We start from the raw sequence: 11,450 nt of genomic DNA, 5'->3' as shown, positions 1-11,450 counted from the left end.
CATTTTCCTGTGTCTGTTCTTTTAGCTCACTCAAGCAAAGGTTCCTCTTTCTTTCCATAGAATCACAGAATGGTGTGGGTTGGAAGGGATCTTAAAACTCATCTCATTCCATGCCCCTGCCATGGGCAGGGACACCTGCCACTGGACCAGGTTCCTCCAAGCCCCGTCCAACCTGGTCTTGAACACTTTAAGGGATGGGGCAGCCACAGCTTCTCTGGGCGACCTGTGCCAGGGCCTCACCACCCTCACAGGGAAGAATTCCTTCCCAATATCCCATCTAACCCTGCCCTCTGGCAGTGGGAAGCCATTCCCCCTTGTCCTGTCACTCCAGGCCCTTGTCCAAAGTCCCCCTCCAGCTCTCCTGGAGCCCCTTTAGGCACTGGAAGGGACTCTCCGGTCTCCCCAGAGCCTTCTCTTTTCCTGGCTGAACACCCCCAGCTCTCTCAGCCTGTCTCCAGAGCAGAGGGCCTCCAGCCCTTGGAGCATATTTGTGGCCTCCTCTGGACTCACTCCAGCATCCATCCTTTCCTTTAACCAACCTGTGCAGTCCTTGCTTTAAAACTAGCCAGGTGAAGCAGACAGGAATTGAATCAGCAGCACTGAAGGAGAACAGAGGCAGATGGTTCTGATCAGGATGGCAATATGAATAGTCAGATACTGGTCACAGAGCCACAGGTGTGAAGACTGTGGGTCAGTGGTACCCAATGGTGAAGCCAGGTGGGCAAAGGGGATGCACAGGGTGGGGGTAAGGAGAGGTTGATCCTGAAATAAATGCACTGCTCCAACTTGAATGGACACCCTGAATCAAATCTGGCAGCTGAAGCCACAAGACACAAAAGCCCACTTTGAGGGGTTGCTTTAAATCTGTATTAAATAATAGCAGCAACCCTGGGGTAGAGAGAGACCTGCTGAGCCCGGGGTGTGGGTTTCCATGGCTGAAACGTGGGGGGTTTATATCTCTTTACCCCTTTCCCTGCCTTTGCAACACCTCTGTCACAATCACCCTGTGTCCCTTGCTGCTCCTGTCACCTGTCCCCAACACCGCTGTGCTCAGGCATTGGAGCTGACAACCATATGAGATGGAGACCTGTCCCAGGGCAATGCCAGCCCCACGTGGGGGTGGCAGACAGAGACCTGCCCCCTGCCCTCACCCCACTAGTGATGGTGTCTTCACCATCCTGCCAACATAAATATGTCCTTGTTTCGGGATGTCTCTGGTCCCAGTTTTGCCTGGGAATACCAACTAAACCCTCTGTGCTCAGGACACGAGATGGCTCCTTCAGTGTCACATCCAGCAGAACAAACATAGTCAGACATCTTTTAAACCCATTTAAAAAGGGGGGGGGGGGAAGGAAGGGAAAGCAGGGGATTTGAAGCCCTCATGCCACGAGGACAAACCCATTTCTGACAGCCTGTGTGCCCCAGCAAGTTGCCTTCCCCTCTTCTCTGTATTTAATGTTCAGGTTTTCTTAAAGCAGCTTTTTTGGGGGAGGGAAAGTGATGGAGAAAGGTACCCAGTGTGAATCCTGTGGTGGAGTTGCACTGGTAACTCAGCTTTGAGGGCAGCATGAACCACAGACCCTCCCCCTCCCCGCGGTGCGCGCTGGGGGGTGATGGACCAAAAAACTTCCCCTTGTCCAAAATGACCCTGGATCGAGGACAGGGATTAACATATTCCCAAACTATCTCCCTCAGCCAGCGGAAGATAAAATGCTGGTCCCTTCTGAGTCATGAAAATCCCTGTGCTGATTTGATGAGAGGGGACAGCGGGGAGGGGAGATGCCCCGGCTCGGTCCCTGCCAGGACTCGCCTCTGACATCAGCACGAAACCGGCCATAAAAACAGCGGCCGGAGGGGACTCCGGCTCAGACAGCAGCCACTTGGTTCAGCGGGACGGCAGCCGGGCACCTCGCCTCGCCACGCCACGGTAAGTGCAGCCCCGGCGGCGGGAGCCACGCTTTTTTCTCCCTCTCGTGATGCTTTTGAGCTCTGCTTTGCATCCCCGTGTGTCTGTCCTTGCGCCTGTCCAACCGGACTGGGGGGTTCCAAAAATTTGGTGCCCGCAGCAAACCTGAGCTCGCAGGAGCCCAATCTGCCTCCTGCTCAGCACGCTGCAAACTTTTCCTTTGCAAAAGTCTTTGGAATTGAAGCTGCCGCCACACCCGCGCCGCGCCCTGCCTCACCCAGCTCTCCCGCTTCTGCCCCCCTCGCCCTGGCAGAAATCAAGCCCATCGCTCAGCCGTGCACGCTCCTGCTCATCACCTCAGTGCCCTGGAGCAGGTTACAGGGTGTTCCTGGGTTTCCATTTCGGCAGCCGGGTCCAGGGGTGGGTGCCCAGGGTGCAGAGGTGACCGTGGTCCATTCATCCATCCCCCAGCATCCAGCAGCAAACCTCATTTGAGGCTCTGCAGCCTTTGACTGGTGCAGCCAGTCCTGCACTTTGGTGGCGGCTCCTCTCCCCATCACCCAGGCTGTGGGGTCCCCTGGTGCACCGGGGGTCCCAGAGAAGAAACGATGAACTATGTCAGGCCTGACCTAAGGCACTAGGCTGGGACCAAAACCTGTTTTAATGAATATCAGGTTTGCACAACTCGTGTTTGGAGGGTATACTTTCCCAAAAGGTATCAGCCCCAGCAAAACCCCCGGGTTCTGATCCAGTTCTCCCGAGCCCTTTGCATCGCTGCTTGCCCAGGGATGCTGTGATAGGGACACACATCAACAGCCAAATCCCTTCCCTCCCGCAGCCGCATCGGAGGCCGCCGTCTTTGTGGCGTGAAGCGCCGGGGGCCAGGAGACTTCGGAACTGAGCCACTGCGGCCGGAAAGTGCTGGGGATGAAGCTGGGGGCCACCTGCCTCCTGTGCCTGCTGCTCGCCTGCCTGACCCTGCCCGTCGCCTACGGCCGCATCCTCCAGCGCTCCATGGAAATCAGGAGTAAGGAGAACATGAGTAAGGGAGTCCCCCCAGTCAACACCCTGCTTCCAGCCCCCTCTGCATCCCCAGACTCAGCCGCATTTTTGGGGGCGAGGAGGGGGTGTAATGATGCAGAAGCAAAGGTTTGCTTTGAAACAGCCTGTGCAAGAGCTTTTATCCCTCTCTTCCCCCTTTCCTGCTCCCCTTGCGTTATCATCCCCCCACCCATGGGTGAAACGCCCTGTCCTCTCCCTCATCATCCCCTGATGGTTCCTCGGCTTTTCCCTTGCAGACCCGGACATCGACCCCTCCTGGTACACGGGACGCGGGATCAGGCCGGTGGGGCGGTTTGGGAGGCGGCAAGCCCTGGGCGAGGGCACCCACCCCGTGGGGGGCTGGCACCGAGCCTGTGCAGCCCCCCAACCTCCCCGGGAGGAGCGGAACCCTTGAACTGAAGCTGACAATAAAACCCCTTCTCCTCTCATCCCTGTGTCCCAGCCTCTCTGTTCCAAAAGGCAGCATGAGGGGGACGTGGGGGGTGCAGGGTGGAGAGTGTGACCCCAAAATTTGCTGGTCTCGTCATGGCCCAGCACTGAGGGTCTAGTGTGGTTTGGGGAGGGAAGGGTTAATTTTGGGAAGGGGAGGGAGCAGATGGGGTACAGGAGTGCCAATTAGCACCTAATGTCTCCCAGCTGCCTTAACAAAGGGGATTTAGGCAAGAGGAGGGAGCAAATCAGCTTTTTGCCGAGGATGGGCTCTTGTCCTGCTCTGGGATGGCTCAACCCTGGGGAAGCACCACAAGTGAGTGTCTTGCCTGGTGTGGGGTGCTGGGGTGGTTGGTCCTCAGGGGCAAGATAACCTCCCCTGCATGGGGAAGGTCTTCAAGGGTGTTTGCTGCCTGGCATTGCTGTCAGGCCATGCCCCAAAAACTCAGAGGTTACTGCCCTGCAGACAAGGTGAGTGCTGCTGCCTTTGGAGAGAGCACAGGTGTTTTTTTTCTCCTTTTCCAGTCAAGGTGCATTCCCACATCTAACTCATAATATGCAAAGGGGAGGCCCTGCAAGGCACGGGGTACTGGGACACCACTTGTTTGGTTTGGCCCTATTCTGGCTCTTATGTTGGCAATAAATCCATGATTTCTCCCAAGAATGGGCTGTGACCTGCTATGGGTTAGATGGGGTGAGGGGGCACTGGCTCTGGTCCCTGCCACCTCTAAGCTTCCCCACCTGCAGGCTGACATCCAGGACAGGGAAAAAATAACACACCTTCAGGGCAATATTCTCTTTATTTGCAGCCTGAGTGTGAAGTCCCCAGAATGCACCTGCTTTGCACCATCCCTTTTCAGATGGAAAGTGTTATATGTAAATGAAACTAGGCTGAAATATAATAATAAAAAAAATTATTGAAGATTTATATAAAAAGTAGATAAGCAAAACAGCGCACTGGGCGGCCGGGGAGACTCCTGCTCCACACACGGCACGCAAACATAGTAAGCAAAACCAGCAACTTTTATTCCTTCTTCAGTTCCCCTCCTATAATCACTTGTTATTCTTCTATTGGATTTGAGTTTGCAGGTTTGGTTCTGGTTGGCTTCCCTGCAGGCTCATTTTAGTTGCCAGGTGCTTTCCATTCCATAGTTTTAATTAGCTCTCAGTCCTTGAGGCCTATAGTGTGTAGGTATCTCCAGATGTCCATCTTTGGATACTCTGTATCGTTCTCCTGGTGGATCCTTTGATCTTTGTCCTTCTCTTCATTACCTTATAGGTGTGCTATGAGACAATAAGCTTTTAGAAAAATAAAATACTAAAATACTTATTCAGCAAGGCACAATAGTTTGTCTGTCCAGCTCAAGGACTGCAAACCGCATGACTATCAGCTTACAATGTTGACAGATTAATGAACCATTCTACAACTTACAGTCTCCTAAACTTAACAGAACATTGATTGTAATAATATATATGTATATATAAGAACAGAATATAACATGCAATACAACTTAATAAGTAAACTACTACTAATTTGATGAGTAAATTAAACTACTACTGCTAATTTATTACAGAAAGGGAGATGGAGGAGGTGATGAGCAGCTGGGGTGGGGGGATGTCACCAGTCAGGGTTGGTGGTAGTGTTGCTGGCAGGTTGTGCTCTTCTCTGGAAGTGGAAGCTTGGTGGAAGAAAACCCTGTGCTTTAGCTCTCAGATGAGGACAGTGTTAGAGGGTTGAAGAGGCCCTGTGCACCCAGGATGGGCTCTGAACTCTCTTTGAGGGGGAGGGTGGTCAGGCTGAGCTGCTTCTGCGCTTCTGAGTCCCCATTGCTTTGTCACTGCTCCTCGTGGAGACTTCATCCAGTCATGGCTGAGGTCCAGAGCTGCATGTCCTCAGAGTCAGCAGCACTTCCTCTTTGGCGTGTCCTCCTTCAGGTCAATTGTTGATCTCCCGTGTGGGGATGGGGCAGATGGCTTCTCTTTTTCCTGACGCAGGAGCTCTTCGACTAGGAGGAAACATAAAGCAAGAAAGGGCTCTTTTCCCCTGCTGGTGGTATGGGGTGCAGTGGCCACGCTGTCCCACCCCAGAGGACCATCCCACAGTTCCCCAAACAGCTAAGCTGGGGACACCATTACACCCAGGTTGGATACTAAAGCAAAATAAAATTGTGGTTTTGGGAGAAGGCCTGAAAGCCATCTCTGATGCTGGAGTATCCTGAGATGGATGTGTCCATCCTTCTGCCTTAAGGGGTGGCACAGGCTGGATTGGCTGGGAAGAAGATCTCAGTGGCAAGCAGGAGCAGTGAAGGGGATCAGCTTTGCAGGGGCTTGGGGCTGTGGTTCATCTGCTTTTGCTCTCACCTAGACCCATCAGATGACTCACCTATGGCCATGAAGATATCATTTACTTGATGGTTGAATTTTGCAGATGTCTCCATGAACAGGAGGCCTTTTGTCCGTGCAAACTCTGCCCCCTCCTAAATGGAGACAAAGCAGAGTTATTACCCCAGCCTCTTCTGGGGCTGCTTTTTTGGCTATGGTGGGTCAATCATTGTACGGAGACTTTGGAGGTGTCTGAAAACCTTTTAAACTCTTGGCTTTCTTTGGACATATCCCAGTGCTTGCTGGTGAGGGGGTGATGAGGGAACCACGGGCACTCACCTCAGTGGTGACCTCTCGCTCAGCAGCAAGGTCTGTTTTGTTGCCCACCAAAGCAATGACAATTTCATCGGGACGGAATTTCTCCTCCAGCTCCTCCAGCCACATCTTTGCTCTCCTGAGTGTTTCCTGGAGAAATGGAGACAAAACTGCTCAGTGATCTGGTTTTGATTTAATCCCTTTGCCTCAGACAAACTAAAGGTGGACGAGGTGTGGTGGGGAGGTAGTGATTGCCCTCTCTCAGAAAAACAGGTCACCAGCCCTCAAACACCTTCAGGCATAAATCCACCTTGGATGGGATGCACCCCTTCTGCGTGGCAGCAGCAATTATCCCAAGGTGGTGGCATGGTCCTGCATGGGCAGGGACAGCCCCTGACAAGTCCCAGGTGGAATGTTCACCTTCTCAGGTGGTGCTCATGTACTGCTTTCTGGTCTGCAAAGGACAAACACCATCATCTGGACATCTCTGCCCCACCAGTGTGCTGCGGCATGGCATGGCATGGCATAATTCTAGCATGGATGGAATGAGCATCCCCTGTCTTACCTTCTTAGAAATGTCATAAACAAGGAGAGCAGCGTGGGCATTCCGGTAGTAGAGGTAGCAGACACTTTCGTACCTCTCCTGGCCTGCCGTGTCCCAGATCTCCAACCTGACGGTGGCTGCCTCCAGGTTGAGCGTGTGTGTGAAGACGGAAACTGCAAGCAAGATGCAGGGTGCGTGTTTACTTGCAGTAACAGGAGATAGCTCAGGTCTGCTGCTGTGAGGTCAAACCCATCCCAAGGATTGGTAACAATGTTCTAACGCACAAATTGGGGTGGGTTTCTCGTGATCACTGGTATTGTTGCTGGGATGATGTGCTGCAAGGCCGGGGGCCCTTCCTGACAGCAGACCTGGGTGGACACCAGGTTTGATGCCAGATAGTTCTGATCTTTGCAGAACAGACCCCAGACAGAGAGGCACCACCACCTTGCTGGTGGGTCAGACCTGTGAGAGCTCTGAATAGGAATATCCACTGAAAGGGCTCACACTGCAGGGCGAGCCTCCATCCCTGTTCCCAGGGAGCAGATGGCTGCCTGTAGACCAGCCAGAGCCACAGCAGAGGGATGGGGAGAAGTTCCATGGCACTTTGCTCTCCTCCACCAGCTCTGCAGGTACAGGCGGGACTGCAGCCTCTGTGCCTGCTGTGCCTTCTTAGGGCAAAAGCCAGGTACATCATGTAAAAGGAACATCTATAATGTCTACATGCTGTAGGACCTAGGCAGGGGAGATTGAAACTAGATTATCTTTAAGGTCCCTTCCAATGCAAACCATTCTATGAGACCCTCCTGGGGTGTCTTAATAGCTGGGAGAGCAGCACAGGACCAAGCGTGCAAAGAGCAGATGGGCTGTACAGTTTGAATTCCAGGTTTCACTCATTTTGCTGCTCATCTGCCTCTAAAAAGCAGCACTAAGCCATACTCATGTGATATGGATGTGGCTCTGCTTTACAGCCTGGTGCTGAGCAAATGGTCTGCAGAGATGTGAAGGGGAAGGTCTGGCTCTTGGGCAAGTCTGTATCATGTTCAAAAGTGGGTCTGTGCTACTATGAGATGTACCAACCAGTTCTTCTCCATCCCACCCTGCTTCAAGGAAGTGCATCAGGCCTGGTCTCTTGTCCAGAGCCATCAAGCAATTGAAGCCACTCACTCACAGCCCACGGTTGACAGGAACTCCCTGAAGTCATTTCTCACATATCGGTAGGCCAGGCTTGACTTCCCCGTCGACATGCTGCCCAGCAGAACCACCTTGTACCTGTAGGTGGGACGACTCCCCTCCAGGGAGGCGCCTGGCATTGTTTCCTGTGCCATGGCCTGTAATGAAACCAACTCTGTTCAGTGTACATCTGCAACTGATCCCAGTCTCCTGCATCAGGTCCTGACTGGTCCCAGTGGAACAGGTGGGGTTTAACCTCAAAATAGGCTGGAATAAAATCATTAACATCCTGAATCAAATCTAATATATCAAAGCATCTGCCACTGTCAGTTGTGACCAGAAGGTGGAGATCTTTAGGAAGGAACAATCGATGCAAGAAGCCTTCTTGGAAGTAGACAAGGAGACTGAATTTGGTGTGTCTCCTTTAAGAGGACATGCTGGGGGAAGTTAATGGCAGAGGGACATCACTCATGGCTGTGCCTTGCTCTCGAGCACACCTTTCTCACCACAGTGCTGCTGAAGAGTTTAGGCTGATGTTCTACATTTATTGTGGGTGCTGGTTACAAGTTATACCAGGAAAGCCCAGCTCAGGCATGGAGGTGATGCTGCTACCAGCTTGCTAAGGACACTGCCCAGGGAATGACTTGGCACCTCAGGATCTGATGGGCTTTGTGGTAGCACTGCTTTGAGTCAGCAAGTTGCTTGAAAAAGCAGGAGCAAGAGGACCTGGCTCAAGCACCCCTGAGGACAGCAGCATACAAAGCAGATGGCACATGCTCTTCCACCGTGGTAAAGAACCCCCAGACAGACCAAGCCCATGAAGTCTCACATCTCATGACTCTGTCAGCACAGAGCGTGACTCTGCCCCACTCCAGATGGAGCTACGCTGTGCCCAGGGATGGCGGGGGAACACAGACCAGAATAACAGTGGTTATCTCAAACCTGACTCTGAGAAAGCTGCTGCAGAGTTTTGGCCATACCCTGGGAAGAGGATGGTCGGTGCGAGCCCTCCTGGGTGGCACGTGTCCCCTCCTCCCAGCCTTGAGGTCAAGGAAGCAACAGTGCCCTGCTCTTGGTGGGAACTGCCAGCACAGGGCAGCAAATAACACGGTCTTGGTTTGCCTTGGTTCCTCCCTACAGAGCTCCTCCTCCAAAAATACTCATGTGAACAGTTATAAACGAGAGAAGGAAGTTCATGCAGAGCCTGAAGATGAAGGCTTGTGGGGCGTTGAACTGAACAGGATGCTGGGGTGAACACTGCTGGAATGGGGTGCTTCCTTCCATGTGGAAGAAAGTCCTGGTCAGCCAGAGAGCAAGACCGGGACCTGCAATACTTATAATGAAGATTTAGTGAAATTTCTACCTGGGGCTTAGGAATCTGGCATGTGAAACATTCCTGTTGAGCAAGAAGTACCTTTGTGAAGACACCTAACAGCAGCACTAGCAATGTAGTTCCTGGCCTGGGAAGGTCTCTGCAACACCCTTCCCTGACAAAAGCCCCTTGTTCCTGCAAGCTGCTCATCCCATATGTCTCCTTTATTTTGCCTGTCCTTCCCCTGCAATCTGGCAGGCTCCAGACCTTTAATTCTTCATTAAGGCTGTCCTTAAGATCATTCCTCAGTTGGCTGAACTTGAGTCTGTATCTTTAGATCCAAATAGCTTTCCTGCTCAGTTAAATGGGCTTTAATTCCCTTAAAGAACACAGGTAACACCACCTTCCCCAGCTCATACAGCCCCTGTGATGAAGAGCAGGATTGTAGTTTGTGCAGAACAGCTAGTCAGGGGTGGGTAATATTATTTAAACAGGAAAAAGATAAACTCTGCAGCACAGCATAAATGTGCTCCTTGTGGTATTGATCACATACACTTGCCTCTTTATAGGCTGGAAATAAGACTGCCATCCATTCTGGGCAGTTACTGTCAGTGATAAGCCATAAAACTCTCTAAAGAAGCAAGAAGCTGTTTGAAAACCATCCAAGATTATCTATACTAAACTCAGTTCCTCATCATTTCCCTCTGTTCAATGTCATAAGGTTGAGTTGATGCTGGAACAAAACTCGCCTGAGATTTACTGCAATGAGTTTTGCCAAAGTTCATTTTAAACAATTTCTTTCCCAGAGGGTGTCTCCCTTTCCACCCAAGGAGAATGGCAAGGAAGAAAAACACATGGCTTTATTCTTTCTGATTCAATGAAGAACAGGGGAACCACCCATTTCCAAGAAGGGACCTGATGAATATGTTTATGAGGGTGACTCAGTTGTTTAGCATTAGCAGGAAAGTAGATTTTATCAAAGGAGTATCCTTTCAAACTCATTGTTTATCAGCATAAAGACTAGTAATAAAGAGAGAAACATGAGGCGACAGAGTAGATATTTGTGCTAGAATGTGACAGCAAGGGCTTGGCTTGGCTTTCGCCACTTTGTAAATTAGTATCTCTGCAGCATTTTTAACCTGAGGTGGAGGGATCCTGGTATATTAATTGTGAGGGGATAAGCTTTTATTTCCAAAGGAAAGCAGTGAAAAAAAAAAGGAAAAGTAATGCATACCTTTTGAAGATGAAGTTACCGAGAAGTCTCATTTAAGACTGTTTAACTTCCTGGGAAATTATTGTTGTTAAAGTGTAATTATGTCTAATTGATGTCTAAGCTTTTCTAAATCACAAGCTCTAAGAAGGTCCTAAAACCATTAAAGACATTTGCTGAGTTTCTGCAGGGGTGCAGCAGTGAACCAGAACCACAGTTAATGAGCTCCTTGGAAAAAATACAGGACTTCAATGCTTAACTGTGTAAGTCTGCAGTATCTAACCCTGCAATTTTTGGTCGTGACACTTTAGGTTCTTCCACATTTAGATACTTAATTTTTTCCCCCACACGAGATAGTTGTCATGCACCTACGTCCCAGTTAACTTCTAGTATTCAGCTTAAAGCACTCCTCTGCTTTTGGGAGCCTTCTCCTAGCTGCTAAAGCTCTGGCAGTGCTGATGTGGGAGCATGGTCACTTGGAAAGTTCACCTAAGCCAAGGTTACCAGGGGATACAAAAATCCCAACTGCAAAGGCTTAACGTGTAAACACTGTTAGATTTACATAGTGCTGATTTCTCAGGGCAATCAGCTCTCCTCAGAGCTAAGGGGAAGAGAATAAGGACCATTAACTGTGCCAGGAAATACGGCAGCAATAAATGGAGACTGCCTGGGCTGTGGGACACACTGAGCACTCTGCTAAGACCTTTGCAGTAGCTCTTCAGCTTCCTGACAGGATGGGAGTAGGGCAGAGGGCTTCCTAAGTCTTCCTAAAACCTCTTCTCTTGGGCAAAGACTCACTGAGGACCCTGCCACCCTTTGTACTGGCTGCACCTTCATGCCTTGGGTGTGGGGCTGCTTCCTAGCAGGAGGATGAGAGTCCCGGCGCTTGTCTGGGAAAGGTACCTTGGAGACAGTGGATTGGGTCTGGGGCCTGCCTCATGGAGAATCCCCCAGCGGAGGATGCCTTTACCTTCCCGAAGCCTTGCTCTCCTCCCAGGGTTCCAGTCCGTGGTGTCAGGTGTGGTGGGATGACGGCCCCCTCCGTCTGTTCGAGCCTCTCGGTGCCAGGGGCAGGCGAAAGCGAAAGCACCCGGGGGCGATGTCAAAGGTGAAAGCGAAAGCACCCGGGGGCGGTGTCAAAGGTGAAAGCGAAAGCACCCGGGGGCGGTGTCAAAGGTGA

The 11,450-nt window shown here is 51.3% G+C and overlaps 2 protein-coding genes across 5 annotated transcripts; one reads left to right on the top strand and one right to left on the bottom strand.

Annotated features, from left to right (window-relative positions):
* The first annotated feature begins 1,886 nt into the window (after positions 1-1,886).
* On the top strand, positions 1,887-3,396 carry PRLH (prolactin releasing hormone). 2 transcript variants are annotated; one of them, XM_027678088.1, is made up of 3 exons: positions 1,887-1,927; positions 2,745-2,933; positions 3,205-3,396. In XM_027678088.1, exons 2-3 carry the CDS (start codon positions 2,834-2,836, stop codon positions 3,360-3,362), a joined length of 258 nt encoding a protein of 85 aa, XP_027533889.1. In that variant the 5' UTR covers positions 1,887-1,927; positions 2,745-2,833; the 3' UTR covers positions 3,363-3,396. The 2 variants fall into 2 exon arrangements, with proteins under 2 accessions (XP_027533889.1, XP_027533888.1); XM_027678087.1 differs by having other exon boundaries at positions 2,745-2,948.
* A 1,580-nt stretch (positions 3,397-4,976) lies between these two features.
* RAB17 (RAB17, member RAS oncogene family) lies at positions 4,977-11,375 on the bottom strand. Of its 3 annotated transcripts, none has more exons than XM_027678083.1 (6): positions 11,241-11,375; positions 7,747-7,906; positions 6,600-6,751; positions 6,059-6,184; positions 5,781-5,874; positions 4,977-5,403 (listed from the first exon to the last, which is right to left on the bottom strand). In XM_027678083.1, the coding sequence occupies exons 2-6, from the start codon at positions 7,901-7,903 to the stop codon at positions 5,297-5,299; spliced, it is 636 nt and encodes a 211-aa protein (XP_027533884.1). In that variant the 5' UTR covers positions 7,904-7,906; positions 11,241-11,375; the 3' UTR covers positions 4,977-5,296. The 3 variants fall into 3 exon arrangements, with proteins under 3 accessions (XP_027533884.1, XP_027533885.1, XP_027533886.1); XM_027678084.1 differs by lacking the exon at positions 11,241-11,375 and adding an exon at positions 8,729-9,798; XM_027678085.1 differs by lacking the exon at positions 11,241-11,375 and having other exon boundaries at positions 7,743-7,899.
* Positions 11,376-11,450: the final 75 nt, after the last annotated feature.

This window comes from Neopelma chrysocephalum, unplaced genomic scaffold (assembly GCF_003984885.1).
Source record: "Neopelma chrysocephalum unplaced genomic scaffold, ASM398488v2 Primary Assembly neopelma1_44, whole genome shotgun sequence".
Classification (NCBI taxonomy): Eukaryota; Metazoa; Chordata; class Aves; order Passeriformes; family Pipridae; genus Neopelma; species Neopelma chrysocephalum.
Note: the sequence above shows the minus strand (reverse complement) of the source record. Positions and strands in the feature narration are given on the sequence as shown.